This window comes from Amblyraja radiata, chromosome 19 (assembly GCF_010909765.2).
Source record: "Amblyraja radiata isolate CabotCenter1 chromosome 19, sAmbRad1.1.pri, whole genome shotgun sequence".
NCBI classification, from domain to species: domain Eukaryota; kingdom Metazoa; phylum Chordata; class Chondrichthyes; order Rajiformes; family Rajidae; genus Amblyraja; species Amblyraja radiata.
Window position 1 is genome coordinate 38,725,054 of NC_045974.1, and position 18,046 is coordinate 38,743,099.

The window sequence follows — 18,046 nt, forward strand, 5'->3', positions numbered from 1 at the left end:
TATGTTGCTACTTTCTGTGGAGAGCTTGCTTTGCACAATTAGGTTGCCATGCTTCCTAGATTACATTAGTGGCTACACTTGAAGTACTTAATTGCCTTTAAAGTGCATTGCAAGATCCGGAGATTGAGAGAGCCTCTGCAAAAATACAAGGATTTTTGTTTTGTATTAGTTGGACCCAAGCAACAAATTGAATGAAGAAATGTTGAAGATTTTAAAGTGAAATAAGTTGTGTGGAATTTTATTGACTAATTCGCAATGAAAGATGGATGGTCTAAGATATTTAATAAATATAAATTCAGCCACATGAATTGCTTCAAAAATGATCAATGTTGTGCTTTTCTAGTATTTTGCTATCCTGCTGATAATTTTCTGTGTGGAACTTGCCTGTGGAGTATGGAACTATGATCAGGACTATTTGGTGAGTTCCAATTTATTATTTCAAAACTTTATATTAATACTTAGATTCCTGTAGTGCCGTTATGTTTTATATTTAAAAAAAAAAGAAAAATGCTTGTGGTGAATGGTTGACATATCCACCTTGGTACTCCCATATCAGAACACTGAAGATGTGTAGGAAGGAACTGCAGATGCTGATTTACACCAAAGATAGACACAAAAAGCTGGAGTAACTCAGCGGGAAAGGCAGCATCCCTGGATGGAAGGAAAGGGTGACATTATGGGCCGAAACCCTTCTATCACTGAAGACGTGACCTTGCTGTGGTTCCAGTGGTGAATCAGTCAGTTTGTGAAGAGTAGTGAAAATGTTTACATTGAAGATAGGCCCAAAATGCTGGAATATTTCTGCAGGACAGGTGGCATCTCTGGAGGAAAAAAAACGGTTTACGGTTTACCCTGGAAAAATCTGCGCACAGGCCATCTGCTAGATATGACCATTTGACCATCAATGAATATTCATTGATATCATGCAGATGATAAAATCTTAGTTTTATTGAAGATGATAAATTCTTCATTTTATTGAAGATGATAAGATCTTCATTTTATTGGTGATTTTCTAGCTTCACAAAAAGGTAAGAATAGGGTAAATCGCATCTTTCCAATTTGTATTTGATATAATTTTCAAGCAGTTTATTAGCCACAATTTTTTTTAAAAAACACAAATTAAAAATTCTTTTGAATATTAGGAGCAACAAAAAGCACCCCAAAACCTTGAAAGGTTTGAAGGAAGTGGAGCAAAGCTGGGCATGGAATCTGACAGTGTTTCAGAACAAGAGTTTTATGGGTCTCATCACCTGATTCCATGCCCAAGGCTGGGGCTCCACGCAGGGTCATCCAAGTTAGGCCCAGGTTGCATGTAGCTATCAACAATTGATTTGTAGATCTAGACCGGGGAAGTGTGGGTCAGCTGGATATCTGCTCTTGGTGGAGCCTCTATCCCCTGGGATTGTCCTGATCATCCACTGGAGGACCGTTTACTAGATTAACGTGACAACCTGGAACCTTTTTTGAACTCTGCTCTTCACAGCCATGAACTTGCAAGGGCAAAGGCTGAATATGCATCCCTGCCATCTAAACATTCACTACAGCTCAATCCTCCAGGAAGCTAAAGTAAACATTGCCCTTTCTCTTTTTCCTGGTTGGGAGCCATTTGTGCCTGTTCACTTGCCCAGTGTGGATTCCACTTCTCACCTGACCCCAACAATGTGCATAAAGCTATTAATGGAGCTGATGGAGACAGTGGATTGTGTGGTGGTGTTTCTTTATCCTCACTGTTCTTTTATCATCTGGTCAGCTATGGGGTATCTGAAAGGAGAAAGATATGAAGGATAGTTTTGAGATGAGAATAGGTGTGGGTGAAAATAAGAGATGCATACTTGTATACTTGTGCCACATAGCCTGTAATTCTGAAGATATAATGGATTAGCAGTAATTTGGTTGAGAGAAATTGGACAGGGAAGGTGGCTTTGGCTCTGCATTTGGTGCCACTGATGGGATGGAATCTCATGGTGATAAGGCCACCTGGTCTTGCTTTTCCCCTCGTGGGCTGTTGTTCTGAGACTATACCTGTCATAGTTGTATAATTGTTGACCTGATTAAACAACGCACAAAACAAAGAACAGTACAGCACCCAAATGGCCTTTTTTTGCTGTACTGATCATGATACCAATCTAATTCATTCCATCCATCAGCACATGGCCTGTATCCCTCTATTCCCTTCCTATTTACATGCTTCTCTAAATGCCTGTTAAACATGGTGGGTGATAGGCTTACAGCAGTATGTAGGCATGATAGAGTACATTTATATTTGATTCGGTTGATGAGGATTGTTGGTTATGTAGATATGATAGTTTAAGTGTTATTGTAGGCTTGAGGTGCAGTTGATGGGGTACGTCAGTGCAAATGTAGAATGTAGAAGATAGAAAGGTACAGCACAGGAACATGCCCTTCGGCCTACAATATATGTGCCAAACTTGATGGCAAGAAACTAAGCTAATCGGCCTAGTATAGTATAGTATATCTTTATTGTCATTTTCCTGAGTACTCACATACCCAGAGGAAACAAAAAAACGTTGCTCAATCAGTGTGCAGTAAAAAATAAATAGAAATAAAAATACATATATCATGAACAAATTAAACACTCTACTCTCTACTAAACATCAACAGGCGTTCCGATCGGCAGCGGCACGACAGTGGCTCTGCTGCAGTGTGTCCAGGTTGGTGCGCGACACTTTGGCAGGGGGTAAAGTCCGTTTATCAGTCTTATAGCCTGCGGGAAGAAGCTGAGGAGCATCCTGCTGGTTTTGCAGCTAATGCTCCTGTACCTCTTCCCAGATGGCAGGATGGAGAATATGTGATGCGATGGGTGGTAGGGGTCTTTGATGATGGAGATGGCTCTGCTGATACATCTCTTCCTGTGTATGTCCAGCAGGAAAGGGAGTGGAGCACCAATAATCCTGCTGGCGGTCTTCACAATCCTGTCTAGTTGGTGCCGTTCGTACGCCTTGCAGCTCCCGAACCAGGAAGTGATGCCGTAGGTTAATGTGCTCTCGATAGTCCCCCTATAAAAAGTTCGTAGGTGTGTAATGGGGAGACCTGCTTTCCGTAGTCTTCGGAGAGGGTGTAGTCGCTGCTGGGCTCTCTTGACCAGTGCTGTGGTGTTGGTCGTGGACGTTCGGTCATCTGACAGGTGGAGTCCTAGGAACTTCACGCTGCTGACCCTTTCCACATCAGCTCCATCGATGTGCAGAGGTGTATGGTGTTGTTTTCCCGCCCTCCTGAAGTCAACCACCATCTCCTTAGTTTTTCCCACGTTGAGAATGAGGTTGTGGGATTTGCACCATCCTGTGAGCAGCTCCACCTCCATCCTGTACGCCGACTCATCATTGTCACTGATGAGACCCACCACTGTTGTGTCATCAGCGAACTTATTGATGAAGTTGTTGTTGAGTCTAGCAGTACAGTCGTGTGTAAGCAGACTAAACAGCAGGGGGCTTAGGACACAGCCTTGGGGCGAGCCAGTGCTCACGGCTATGGTTTTTGATGTCCTACTGCCCACCCTGACTATCTGCTGCTGTTGCGATAGAAAGTTCAGGACCCAGTTACATGTGCCAGCATCAACCCCCAATAGCTCCAACTTCTCCACCAGCTGCTGCGGAATGATTGTGTTAAAAGCAGAGCTGAAGTCTATGAAGAGGATCCTGGCATAAGTATTTTTCCGATCAAGGTGTGACAGTACGAGGTTCAGTGTTGTTGAGACTGCGTCCTCTGTGGATCGGTTGGCTCTGTAGGCGAACTGCAGTGGGTCTAGGTCGGCAGGTAGACTATTTTTGATATGCTGCATAACCAGTCGCTCAAAACACTTCATTACTATGGGTGTTAGAGCCACTGGTCGAAAGTCATTATGGCAGGCTGGGTTTGGTTTCTTCGGGACAGGGATGATGGTGGCACTCTTAAGACAGTTGGGCACTACTGCCTGGCTGAGTGAGATGTTAAAAATGTCTGTGAAGACATCTTTCAGTTGCTCGGCGCAGTCTCTTAAAACGCATCCAGGAATGTTGTCTGGCGCTGCAGCTTTGCGTGGATTGATGCTGGCAAAGGCCTTTTTAACTCCGGCTGCGGACAGCCTGAGCGACTGGTCACTGGGAGATGGCAGTAGTGCACGTATCTGGGTGCTGTTTTTAACCTCAAACCGTGCGTAGAACTCGTAGAACTCGTTCAGTTCATCTGGTAGAGAGGGGTCGCACTGGTCTCTCCATCCCCGGAATATCCATGCACCCATCTAAAAGCTTCTGAAATCCCACTAATCTGCCCTGATCACCAGCATTACAGCACATTCCAGGCTCCTACCACATGCCTCGCACATCTATCTATCTATTATTATATAAAACTCTGTGGCTGCCGCCTGCCGACCGGCTGCCTTTCTGCCTTTCGATTTGTTCCATCGTGTGATGTCACAATGGCCAATACTCGCAGATGTCCTATCGGAATGGCCGATGCTCGCAGATGTCCAATCGGAATGGATCCATTTACATGTACGGCTGCCGGCTGCATTTCTTCCTTTGATTCCTTGCCACGCCGAATCCAGACGCACAATCGCCGAGATCTTTTCCATTTCGGTAGAGATTTCACTTTTCTTTCTAAGTATCCGCTCCTCATTACATTTCGTCGTGTTTAAGTACACCTTTTTAATCAAATCCTTCTCCCCACCCCCCAATATTTCAAAAATAAACTGGCTTCTCACCCATAGAAGCAGCCATTTCGGTAGACATTTCACTTTTCATTCCAACTATCCACTCCTCATTAGATTTCGTTATGTTTATGTCCACATTTTTCATTAAATCCTTCTCCCCCCCCCCCCCCCCCCACTCACTCATTTTGTCGCCTCCTGCTGGCCAGCGACCATAACGGCTGCTGGCGCCCGCATCTCGCCTCAAAGATGCCATTTAAAACCAGCCGCACTGCTCATTCCTGAGCCGCTTGAGTTGGAGGACCACGTCTCCCGTGGGGGCTACGGGTAGGGAACGGCTGCGTTGGGGGAGCAGACCCAACGGGTCTGCCCTTGGTCTAGTCTCCTTTAAACTTTGCCCATCTCACCTTAATAAAATGCTCCCTAGTCTGACATTTCTACTCTGGGCAAAACTATACCAACTGTCTACCTTATCTATGCCTCAGAATTTAGCCCTCCTTCGAGCACTTCAATGGCATCCCAGAAAAATGTGTAATCTAAAATAAATCGGTAATAGTTTATTTTAAGATGAGTTATGATGTTCATAATAACTTGACTGACGAATGTGAAAATTCATGCCAGTGCCTGAGGAGGTTGCCAAGGGTGACATTTGACCAAGTTACCAGATGAAATTGTCACTTTGAAAGAACAGTACTTCAAATAAATAATCTGATGAAATATGGATGCAGAATACTTGGCACAAACACTGTTATATTTGATATCGGAGAGTAGTATACTATTTATTGATTTCCAACATTTTGGTGACAGATCAATCAGAATATCAGTTCCATGTGTCAAATTAGAGTCTTCTATTTCAAAACACTTATTTTTGTTCATAGTATTTTGAAAGTAAAAGAATATCACAGCAACAAGATCAGTGGTTTTGCTGATGTGTGGTCATGTCATGGGTTTAATTCTGACTGGGAAAAATTGGATTACATTTCGTAATGATTCAATAAGCTACATTTCTTAATTATTGGTCATTCAATTGCTGGTTATTTGACAACATTTACTGATTACTTCTTGAATGCCAATCTATATTTTATGTATTCCACAGCTCTAGTCTTTTAAAACGTAAGATTGTGATCGGGTGGGTACTGAGAGCTTGTCCCTCGGGTTAAAGGGTAAGAACAAAGGGCATAGCTTCAGGAAAAGGATCAGTCATATTGGGGGAAGAATGGATTTTTCTGTCTCAAGATTATGGATTCTTTGCCTTGGAACAGTTGTAAGATTAAAATCAATAGTTTTTTTGGAGTGTAATATAATTAGATTGTCAAGGGATCCAATAAGAACATGGAGCAGAGAAGCAGGCTTGAGGGGCCATTGTAACCAATCCTGTTCTCTCAGCTTGTGTTCATATCTCACCATCTTGGGGAATTTGTGTACTGTATAAAAAAAGCCCCCAGACAGATATTAAATATAATCATGTGACATTCCATTCAATAGTAATAGAATTTTTGTGTTATTGAATTTTCCAGGCTATGAAGTCAAATCTATTTCTAATTTTTTTGCTTAGTATTAATAACCTATTAGCCTTGTGCTACTGGTAGTCAGTTCCTTCACTTTTGATTAGGTATTTAATTTAGTCGTACATGATTTGTTTAACGAACAGCATCTACTGATCATTTTCAGCATTTGAGAATTTTTTATCTCCTGGTGGGAAATGTTGGAGCAGTTCTTGTTAGTGGAGAAAAAAAACATAATGGGGACTTCAGGAGGTGCCGATGATGGTGGTTTTCAAAACTGCACAGGGCCAATAAAGAGAAAATGTTCAAATTTGAGGAAATTTCAATATACAGCAAACTCAGATTTAGAATCATACAGACATACAACTCAGAAACAGGCCCTTCGGTCCAACGGGTCGATGTCGACCAAGATCCCCCATCGAAGTAATCCAAGTCCTATTAGCCCACGTGTTTAAGAAGGAACTACAGATGCTGGAAAATCGAAGGTACACAAAAAAGCTGGAGAAACTCAGCGGGTGCAGCAGTATCTATGGAGCGAAGGAAATAGGCAATGTTTTGGGCTGAAGAAGGGTTTCGGCCCGAAACGTTGCCTATTTCCTTCGCTCCATAGATGCTGCTGCACCCGCTGAGTTTCTCCAGCTTTTTGTGTACCTCCTATTAGCCCATGTTTGGCCCAAAGCCCTCCCAGCCTTTCCTATCCATGTATCTGGCCAAGTTATTTTTAAATGCTGTTATAGTACCTGCCTCAACTACCTCCTCTGGCAAATAATTTGAAGTGATTAGCAAAAGACCCGGGGTGATATGAGGAAAAATCCTATCGTGCAGTGTGTGGTCGTGCACCAGATTTCACTATGTGAGAGGGTAAAATCAGCAAATGTAATCATTTTTAAAAGGGGCACTAGTGTGAGGAAAAGCTGCAGGATAACATGGAAAGAGCTGCCCTGACAAGAACATCTGATGGTTCTTGTGGAGATGAGGCACAAGTCCAATGAGCCAAGTGCACTTCCATCACGTGATGGCAGAGCTCAATCTGAATCCAGTGTGCTGGGAGCCAAAGCAGGTTTTCGGGACACCTGTTTAACCTGGTGTTTAGAGGCAGGTCAGTAATGATCACATTTCTATGAAGTTCTCTTCCTCGTTGAAACATGATAATGAGGTTTGAAAACTATAATTTTGAAGAAAGGAGCTTCTTTTAGCTGAGCTTCAGGCCTGGTATTCTCGAGATTGGGTACAATTTCTTTTCACTCAGAGAGCTGTGAATCTGTGGAATTCTTTGCCACAGAAGGCAGTGGAGGCCAATTCACTGGAAGTTTTCAAGAGAGTTAGATTTAGCTCTTAGGGCTAATGGAATCAAAGGATATGGGGGAAAAAGCAGGAACGGGCTACTGATTTTGGGTGATCAGCCATGATCGTATTCAATGGTGGCACTGGCTCGAAGGGCCGAATGGCCTACCCCTGCACCTATTTTCTATGTTTCTATTTTTCTAAAAAGAGGCAGGATTTTGTTTAGGTCAAAAAATTGCTTTTAGCCCATCAAGCAGTCTTCCACAAAGACTTGGCTTTCCCAATATTGAGTTGGTGCACCATTCCCTTGTTCCCCATGATCTTAACTCCTGTTTATATCCAAATATGGCCACCTGCTCCCCAAGCTATTTGTCCCATGATCTCTCAGTTTCCATGATGTATCTCTGCCCTTTTTATGCATGGTGGCGCAGCGGTAGAGTTGCTGCCTTACAATGCTTGCAGCGCTGGAGACCCGGTTTTGATTCCAACTATGGGTCCTGTCTGTACGGAGTTTGTACGATCTCCCCGTGATCCCATGAGTTTTCTCCGCGATTCCTCCTACACTCCAAAAATGTACAGGTATGTAGGTTAATTGGCTTGGTGTATGTATAAATTGCCCCTAGCAGTAGGATAGTGTAAATATGCGGTGATCACTGGTCTGTGCGGACTCGATAGGTGAAGGGCCTGTTTTCACGCTCTCTTTCTCTAAACCAAACTAAACTACCTCTTGATCATTATAGCCCAAGATCTCTCCCTCTCCATAATCCTCTGTACTGTACACCATCTATGCAGTGCTTCCTTAACTTTCAACAAAGTCTGTTGCAGACTGTACGGGTTGTAAACTAGCAAAACTGCAAATTCAAAGGGGAATGCAGTCTATTCAATCAGGAAATAACTGAACATTTCTGTAAACATTGTGAAAACCCTGAGGAGATTCGGTCATATGATGTAATTAAAGATATAGCTATCTTAAATGAATAATTAAATTGAACATTTATTGTTTAACTCGTATCACATGTATTAAATGCATTCCATTTTTCTAAAGAGGAAATATAAACGGACATTAGTTTTAATTCTGGCTTTTGCACACTGTGGCAGTACTGGTATTAGTTATTTTGAAGTTGCAGCTACATAAGATGTTGAGTTTTAATCCATCTCTGGACTCTATGGCATTCTGTCATCTTGAATCTCATCAGAAATCTCTGGTGCTGAACAATCCTGGGATTTGTTTAAGGAACATCCTGAATCTTGTCTTCTGTGGGGATCTCAGAGGCATCATGTGCTAGGAGTGTGCTCTGCTTAGACTGCAGAATTTCTCACCAATCCACATAACAATTACTAGAATAATTTATCTTCACTATTTCTATAATGTCCCATCTGTAACCTACCAGCACTTTGCAGCAGATACATTCTGCCACACAGACAATCTCTTCTGCTTGTGTAGTGATGTTTGCATAACATGCACAACTTCACATTTGATATAAATGTGAACAAAATACGCTCCTTGAATTGCTCGCCTTCCTGTGTGTTTATAGGAACTTGCTTTCTGTGCTTTGTGGTCGTTCCTCTTCTGCCCCAACTTTGGATTAAGCTCAATTTAGCCCTGCAAACTGAGACTTTGTTGTTGCATTTTATGACCTGCTAGTCTGAATTGGGCCGCTTGTACTGAATGATTCCCACTGCAATAAAGGCAGAGCTTCTTGACAGAAAAGCAGTTCATGTCTTTGGTACTTGTGAGGGCTCCTATCCATATGCTGTCTTTGCATTGATATTCCATGGCAGCAGAGATTCATTTTAGCATCTTTAGTGCTTTTTCATAGATGCCGTCAATTTGTATCCCCATTTGAAAATGAAATCCAGTGTGTTTCGTAACCTGGCCTGGATATGCTTGTCATTTCATCCACACAATTTGCACTGCAATTTCCAAGAATGCACCAAAGTTGTGATGTATTTTAGTTTCGAGATGCAGCGCGGAAATATGCCCTTTGGCCCACTGAGTACGCACCGACCAGCGATTCCAGCACATTAACACTATCCCACTCATACTAGGGACAATTTACACTTCTACCAATCCAATTAACCTACAAACCTGTATGTCTTTGGAGTAAACCGAAGATCTCAGCCAAAACACACGCGGAACATACCCCCTGACAGCACCCATCGTCAGGATCGAACCCGGGTCTCTGGCACTGTAAGTGCTGTAAAACAGCAACTCTACCACGCCGCCACCGTGCCGTGCTGTCCATCGTGTCGCATCATGTTTTTAGAACTGATTTCTTTTTGTATCTTCTCATTTCTGATTGTAGGTTCCAGACATGTACTATTCTGCAATCCACAAAGGTGCCGGGTTAAAATGGTTTAGTATATTTTTTGAATTCCTTTAACATATGTGACATTACCTATTTTACCATCATTGGAAATTCCTATAAACACAGGTGCAAACTAAATATAATTATGGACTCATAACTTAAAAGGATGGCAGTCTTAAAGTAAATTTGGTTTGCACCCAAAATTGCATTTGCCACCCCACATGTCCTCATTAAAATTTGTCAGTTCATATTTCATCTCTTTAGGAAAATGGAATACAGTTTAGTACATGTGATATGAGTTAAACAATAAATTCTTATACATAATTTAATCCTTGTATGCTTATACCCCACATGCTAACTCCCAACAATTGCCATAACTCAAACTCTCTGTGTCCTGTGATACCTCTGAACCAGAATCTCGCTCTCTCTCTCCATAATTGTTGACATAACCTCTAGTCCATAGACCCGTGTGCAGGAGTCTTTGATGAAACACTGCTGTGGATCTTGCTGCATCCTTCTAACACAGGCATTCTCTCTTCACAGTGGATCATCTGTTAAACCCAACAGTGTGCAAGGTGGCAAGCAGAGATTAAAATAAATACCAATAAACCCTTGCCATACAATTGATCACATGATCCCAGTAGTTCCAGATTTCATCCAGCAAGTCATGCCCAATCTTTTATGTCTGCCTGTAACTGTTGGGCAGTCAAATCAATAATAGTTGGGTGTCATTTATGCGTTAGTATGATGGCTAGCTTGACCCTGCTAATTCTCACGTTTGTAAATTTGAGGCATATGCCTGTCTAAAAGTATCCTAAATGCCACTATTGTATCTGCCTCCACCCCTTGCCGAGCATTCAAAGCGCCTACAATTCTCTGTGTAAAATAACTTGCCGTACACACCTCCTTTAAACCTGCCTCTGGTCTTAAAGCGCCTTGAGTATTAGAAAGGCGCTATATAAATCCCATCCATTATTATTATTATTAAAGCTTTGCCCCAGGGTATTTCATCCTGGGGTGGGGGAAGGTTCTGACTCTAGCTTCTCATAATTTTTTACACTTCTGTCAGGTTTCCCTTCAGCTGCCAATACTCTGGAGTAGTCGATCCAGGTTTGTGCAACCTCTCCTTATTGCTAAAGGGCCTGTCCCACTTGCCGATTATTTTCGGCGACTGCCGGCATCATATTAGTGTTGCCAAATGGTTTTGAACATTTCAAAATCCAGCGGCGACAAAAAGAATGTTGCGACACTTGAAAAAACACCGCGCGTCAAACATTACGCCGCATCACGCCACGACTTTTTTGCTGACCTGATACGTCAGTCAATGATGCCGGCAGTCGCCAAAAGAATCGGCAAGTGGGACAGACCCTTAATACCCTCTAATCCAGGTAGCATCCTCATAGACCTCTTTGGTACCTTCTATAAAACCTCCATATCTTCCTGGAATGAGCCATTTGTTCTAATTATGTTTAGAAGCAATCAGCTAGTAAATATTCCTTTGTCAATATAAACAATACTAGAATTGTCGTAAATTGCTGGCTTTTTAAAATGATGCCTTGCACCAATATTCTTTTAAGCTTCATACAACTGAACAAAAAAATGCAATTTATATTAGAGCTATTTCTCCTCATAGCATTTTGGTTTCTGAAATGTGCTTCAAAAGACCTGATCATGTGTGGAACCAAATTCAGTTGTATGTCTTGAGTTTATCCAATGATGTTTTTTCATTTCTCCTTTCTTGGGGAATTATTGTCTGATGGGTTCTGGAATAGGACAAACTCTGTCTACTCTATGTAATGACCCAGTATTACACTAGGTTCTCCAATACTGCACCACCTTTGTAGGGGATTTTCCAAAGACTAAAGGACTTGGTGAAAACCAAGCAAGTTTCCTCTGTAGGGCAGTAGGTTTTATAGCTAGTACTGCTATCCAACAATTTGGGGGTGGATTGGGAAGTGGGGAAAAGGAGGTCTGTAATCCAAGATCCTGCTGTTACTGCACGCTGAGCAGTTGAGTCCTCCCAAAACACTTGAGTGCATTGAATCAGAAGCCTGTAACTCCAGGCTACAGAGTGCAACTCAAAAAATACATTTATTTTTATGTTATCTCTTATTTTCTTCCTATTACATGCACCATGGCAATCAACCTCTTCTCAAGACTGTACCAGAACTGCATCTGAATTAGTCCCAATGAAACTTGGTTGTACTGCAGTGGTTGGGCTGATGTCCTGTCAATTAACCTTTCTTTGGCACATCTCACTTAAGTCTGACAGAGATTGAATACTTCGTGGGCAGAGAATTGTGCACAGAAACGTACGTGCTGCCAATTCGACCTTTGTTTTTGCTCTATGACCTGAAGAAGTTTATGGGACTGCTTGAATGCCTCATTTGATCATAATCATTTGGAGTATGTACCTCCAGGAGATTTTAACTTTTTTGTTATTAAAAAAAACCCAACAAAATGTTGGGCATGTTCCCAATTTGTTTAATCTTTTTTGTCAAACAATACATGATTATTTTAAAGCTAATCGGCACCAACAAAAATGGATGAAAGGAGCTACTTCTAAAGCACGCACAGTACCGGAGTCACTCTGCGGGTCAGGCAGCATTTCTGGAGAACGAGGTTAGGCAGTGTTTCGTGTTGGGACGCTTCTTCAGTCTGATTGTGTTGACGTTGAGGGGAGGGGAGGGGGGGAGGGGGGGCGGAGAAGACAGCTGGAGAGAGGAGGGACGAAACATGAAAGTGATCGGTGGATGTAGATGAGCCAGACTTTGCGCAAGCAGATAAAGGCCTGAAATGAAAAGCCAAAATATGTGAGATAAGGATTGAAGAGTAGCAAATTGTGAAGCTAGAGGAAGGAATGTAGGTGGAAGGGGTGGGGAGAAATGGGTGCACGCAGGTGGGGAATAGGGAAAGGGGGAGGGAAAGAAAGGGGGAGGGGTTAGTTATCATTGTAGGAACGAACTGCAGATGCGAGTTGAAACTCTTCTACCCAGAGACGCTGCCTGTCCTGCTGAGTTACTCCAGCATTTTGTGTGTTTTCATTGTTAATACCATTTGTAATGCCATTGCCATTCCACTCTATTGCCAGAGTGAGGCCACACACAAACTGGAAGAACAACACTTGATATTCCGTAATGTATGTATATTCTGGTTCGTATACATCATCATTCATTGAGACTGGCAACAGATTATTATTATTATACAGACATTGGTATTTAATATGTGGTTGATATTTTGCATCTTCCATATTGGTCAAAAATGTCACAGTTTAATTATAATGATGTCACTGAGAAGTTACTCTTTGTTTCAGATCTCCATACAAAGGTCCGATATGCTTGGGTTGAAATCAAGAATGTCCCATTTTGGTATGGGTGCATACCAGCGGTTAACCCATGCCTGGAATTTCTTTCAGAGAGAGGTAAATTCAGTGCCGAATCTACTTTTGCTGTAAGGATGCATTATTCTTACTCATGTTGACACTTAGCTATTTAATTCAATTTAGTTTAGTTTGGAGGTACAGCATGGAAATGGGCCCTTTGAGCCACCGAGTCCATGCCAACCATTCACCTTCCGTTCACACTACTTGTGTTATCCCACTTTTGCATCCACTTCTTACACACCATGGGGCAATTTACAACATCAATTAACCTTCAAGCCCACACCACTTTGGGATGTGGGAGGAAACTGGAGCACCTGGAGGAAACCCATGTGTTCGCAGGGACAACGTGTAAACTCCACACAGACAACTTGAAGTCAGGATGGAACCGAGGTCTCTGGTGCAGTGAGGTAGAAGCTGTGCCAGTGTGTGCCCCCATTTCTTGCCTGGATATTGCTGATTGCTAATTTACCCATTAGTATCAAATAAGAAAATATTCAACAAAAATAGTGGCAAAGCGGTTGAGTTGCTGCCTAACAGCGCCAGATACCTGGGTTCAATCCTAACTATCGGTGTGGAGTTTGTATGTTCTCCCCTTGATCTGCGTGGGTTTTCTCTGGTTGCTCCAGTTTCCACCCACACTCCAAAGACGTGCACATTTCTAGGCTAATTGGCTTGGTAAAATAGTAAATTGTCCCCAGTGTGTGTCGGATGGTGCTTGTGTGGGGATCACTGGTCGGTGTGGACTCCGTGGGCCAAAGGGCCTATTTCCGTGCTGCAACTCTAAACTAAACTAAAAAGAAAGATGCATCTGAATTACTTTTATGAAAGTTATATAATTGAAATGTGATTGAACTGTCAATTGAGGGAATAAATGTTTTAAAATTATCGTTGTGTTTGCAATTTTTTTTAGGGAGGTTAAATCTTTTTGCGTTTTCAAGATTTATTTGTTCTCTCTCACACTTGGTTACGGTGCATTGAATGCTCAGTGATTTCAAATTTAATTAACCCATTAGTTTGTAGCTTGGGTGGCAGAAATCAAATTGAATACATTTGTCAGTGTAATTTTGAACTTCCTGTCATTATTAATAGAATGCATTGTAGAAAAATCTGAACAGAGCTTCTTAAAATTGGAATAAATATGAGAGTTTTGGGATCAATAGTGAGGCAGCTTCAGCAGTAAATGGCCTTTACAGGTAGATTGCAAGAAGAAACACAAATTATTGACTGGAAATATACCTTTTTAGGGATTTCTTAAAGCTTATGAGCAAGTCAAAAAAGCAAGAAGGTATTTTGAGAAGGAGGTCCAAATAACTGGAGAAAACATAGATTTGGAATTAAAAATGGAAATTTTGGAAACCTCATTCAATGAACCATAAACCTTTGAACCATTAATCTTGTCTTCCATTCTCTATAAATTCATACGTGATAGGAGCAGGATTAGGCCATCAAATCTACTCCGCCATGGCTGATCCATCTCCCTCCTAACCCCCATTCTCCTTCCTTCTCCCCATAACCCCTGACACCCAAACTAATCAAAAATCTATCGCTCTCTGCCTTAATAATGTCCATTGTCTTGGCATCCACAGCCTTCTGTAGCAATGAATTCCACAGATTTACCACCCTTTGACTATAGAAGAGACATGGCCAAATAAACATCCATAGTGCTTTCTGATTTTATTCCAAACATTCACAAATAGATTTAAAATGTATATTAAAGGGCAAATGGTCATTAAAGAGAGACACATTTCCCCTTTATGGGTGGAGCTGCAGGTGATGGGCAAGGACCTCAATGAATATTTCTCCCCTCCTTTTGCTCTGGTGGAAGACATAAAGACTAGGGCGGTTAATGAAGAGATCTTGAGGGCAATCCATGTGATGCTGGAGGTGCTGGACATCTCGGGCCTGATTAGAATGTACAATGATACTGTGGGAAGCTTGAGAATAGATTGCAGGTGTCCTGTCTGAGCTGCATGAATCATTAGACACGGGTGAGGTGCCTGAATATTGGATGTTGTGCTTCTATTTAAGCTGCAAAGAAAAATCTGGGAACTATAGACCAGCAAGACAAAAATCAGTGGTATGAAAGTTAGTGAAGAGGATTCTGAGGGATAAGATATACCCAGTTTTGGTTAAACAGTGGGTGGATCAGGAATGGTTAGCATGGTTTTGTAAGTGGGAGACCATGAAGCAACTAAGGCGGTTGAGGAGGCCAGGGCTGTTGAAGTAATCTGTATGGACCTCAGCAAGGCCTTTGATCAGATGTTGCGTGGTACATTGCTCTGGAGGTTAGAGAATTGGCTTCATGATGGGAAGCTTAGGGTGTTGGTGAAAGTTGTTTATTGGACTGGAGGTCTGTGACTAGTGGTGTACCTCAGGGGGGTGGATAGCGGGGCCACTGCTGTTTGTCATCTATATCAACAATTTCAATCAGAAGGTACAAGGCGTGATTAGTAAGTTTGCAGATGACAAAAGTAGGCGGTATCGTAGACAGTGAAGGTGGTCATCAAGAATTGCAGTGGGATCTTGATCAGCTGGGTGAGTGGGTCGAGGAATGGCAAATTAAGTTTAATGCAGTTATTTGCGAGGTGTTGCAGTTTGGCCTCTCCAACCTGTGCAGGACCTTTGCAGTGAACAGTAGGGCCCTGGGTGTGTTGTGGAGCAGAGGGATCCGTGTGTATGTATGTGGTTTCCTGTAACTGACATCACAGGTAGATAGGATGGTGAAGAAGGCTTTCGGCCTTCATCAGTTATAGAGTTGAGCCTAGATGTTGGCACATTATGTTACAGTTATACAAGACATTGCAGTCGCATACCTGGTCACCCTGGAAAGAGTGCAGAGAAGATTTATTAGGCTGTTGCCAGGACTTGGGGGTTTAAGCTAGGGCTTTATTGCTTGGAGCGCAAGAGGCTGAGGGGTGATCTTATAGAGTGCATAAAATCATGAGAAAAATAGATAGGGTGAATGCACAGAATGTTTTTCCTCGGGAATAAAGATTGAGAGGTTATCGATTTAAGGTAAGAGGGGATATTTAATAGAAACTTGAGGGGGCATTCTTTCCACACAGAGGATAGTGGGTATGTAGAACGAACTTCCAAAGGAGGTTATTGAGGCAGGCACGGTAACATTTAAATGACATTTGGATAGGTACACGAATAGGAAAGATTTGGGGGAATATGTGCAAACTCGGGGAAATGGGACTAACTTGGATGTGGCATCTTGGTCGGCATGGACAAGTTTGGCTGAAGGGCCTGTTTCCGTGCTTCATGATTCTTTGATTCTAATTAGATCTTGGTAGCTTGAGTTCTCCCATCAAAGCTTAGAGTAAATAGTAATGCAGCAGAGAATGTGGTCAATTCTCGTGAGCATTGATCAGCCGGGGAAGATTTTCTGGAGGTTGTGTAGGAAGGGGTTAGAGGTAATGATTTGAAGATTTGAATATTTCTAGAGAGAAATAGATTGGGTTATTGGAAATAGCAACAGATACGGGTTAATATAGGACAACAATAGACCATTTTTGGATGATTAACAAAGTTATGTAGTGCGGAGATCGAAAATCTGCAAGGAAGAGTTTGCAAAAGTCTGGGGTAAATTGTTCTCATTTTGCCAGCATTTCAAGCAGAAAATTGCTTCTCAAAAATGGCCTTTTTAAGCACACGCCAAATGACCCAAATTGGTTAGAATAATATTTAGATATTTGGGTCGGTTGTCACTTGCAGAAAGTGGTCAGTGCTGAGAAGACTGTTTGATGGGTCTGCTTTGAGGTTTTCTATTGTTAGTTGCAGCCTAATCAACGGTGGTTAGCATTCTGATGCTAGTTTGGTACTATGAAATCTGAGAGTGATAATAATAATAATAATAATAAGAGGTGGCTATGATTGGATCTCGATGATGATGGGTCTTAGAATCTGAAGCTTAGCTTTAGGTCAAATTACCATTGGGACAGTGAGCCTGGCAAAGTAGTCTTGGATAGGCTTTGGCTCGGTTGTAAAAGTCGCAAGATTTATAGTGAGAGTAAGCAAAAATGTTCTTGTTCTCTTGAAGTTCATAAAAAAACATATTTAGTTTAGAGATACAGAGCGGAAACAGGCCCTTCGGCCCACCGAGTCCGCACGGACCAGCGATCCCCGCACATAAACACTACCCTACACACATGAGGCACAATTTTAGACATTGATACTAAGCCAATCAACCCATATACCTGTACTCCTTTGGAATGTGGAAGGAAACCGAAGATCTTGGCGAAAACCCATACAGGTCGCAAGGAGAACGTACAAACTCCGTACAGACAGCACCCGTAGTCTGAATCGAACCGGGGTCTCTGGCGCTGTCCGACAGCAACTCTACCGCTACCCCAACATGCATCCCATAATGTCGGGTTGCATCGCTGCTTGGTTTGGGAACAGCTCTGTCCAAGACTACAGAAATTGCTGAGAGTTGTAGATGGAGCCCAGTCCAATTCACAGACCACACTTCCCACAGTTGACTCCATCTACACTTCACGCTGCCTCAGAAATGCAATCAATATATTCGAAGTCTTGTCCCGCCCCAGTCATTATTTTTTCTCCCTGCACCCATCTGCAGGAAGTGCAGAAGCTTTGGTATGGTCGTTCCAATAGCTAGGGTACTGTCCGATTCCCCGTGCAAATTGGAAGGTGGAAGCGATGAAGACCTTCGATCAGGATGAACCATAGGAAGGAAAACATTATTGAAGGTGTGCCTGGTCATTTGGGATAAGTAGCAATGCAAGCAAGGAAAGGACAATTCACAAAATAGGCAATTAATAAGGATATGAGGAATCCTTATGACATTTGAAATATTAAAAAAAAAATGCAGATCCTGGAAATCTGAACCAAAAAATACAAAGTGGTGAGACTCAGCAAGGCGGGTAGCATGAGTGGAAAGAGAAACAGTTTTCCATTC

The 18,046-nt window shown here is 42.3% G+C and overlaps 1 protein-coding gene across 7 annotated transcripts in view; it reads left to right on the forward strand.

Annotated features, from left to right (window-relative positions):
- Nucleotides 1–18,046, forward strand: part of tspan12 (tetraspanin 12) — a 45,925-nt gene that overhangs the window by 7,882 nt on the left and 19,997 nt on the right. For 6 of the 7 annotated variants that reach the window (XM_033038295.1, XM_033038296.1, XM_033038294.1 and 3 more), the window contains 2 exons: nucleotides 344–418; nucleotides 13,057–13,164. In XM_033038295.1, coding sequence (XP_032894186.1) covers nucleotides 344–418; nucleotides 13,057–13,164 — 183 coding nt within the window. The remainder of the gene's footprint in view (nucleotides 1–343; nucleotides 419–13,056; nucleotides 13,165–18,046) is intronic. The other variant, XM_033038299.1, reaches the window with a different exon arrangement.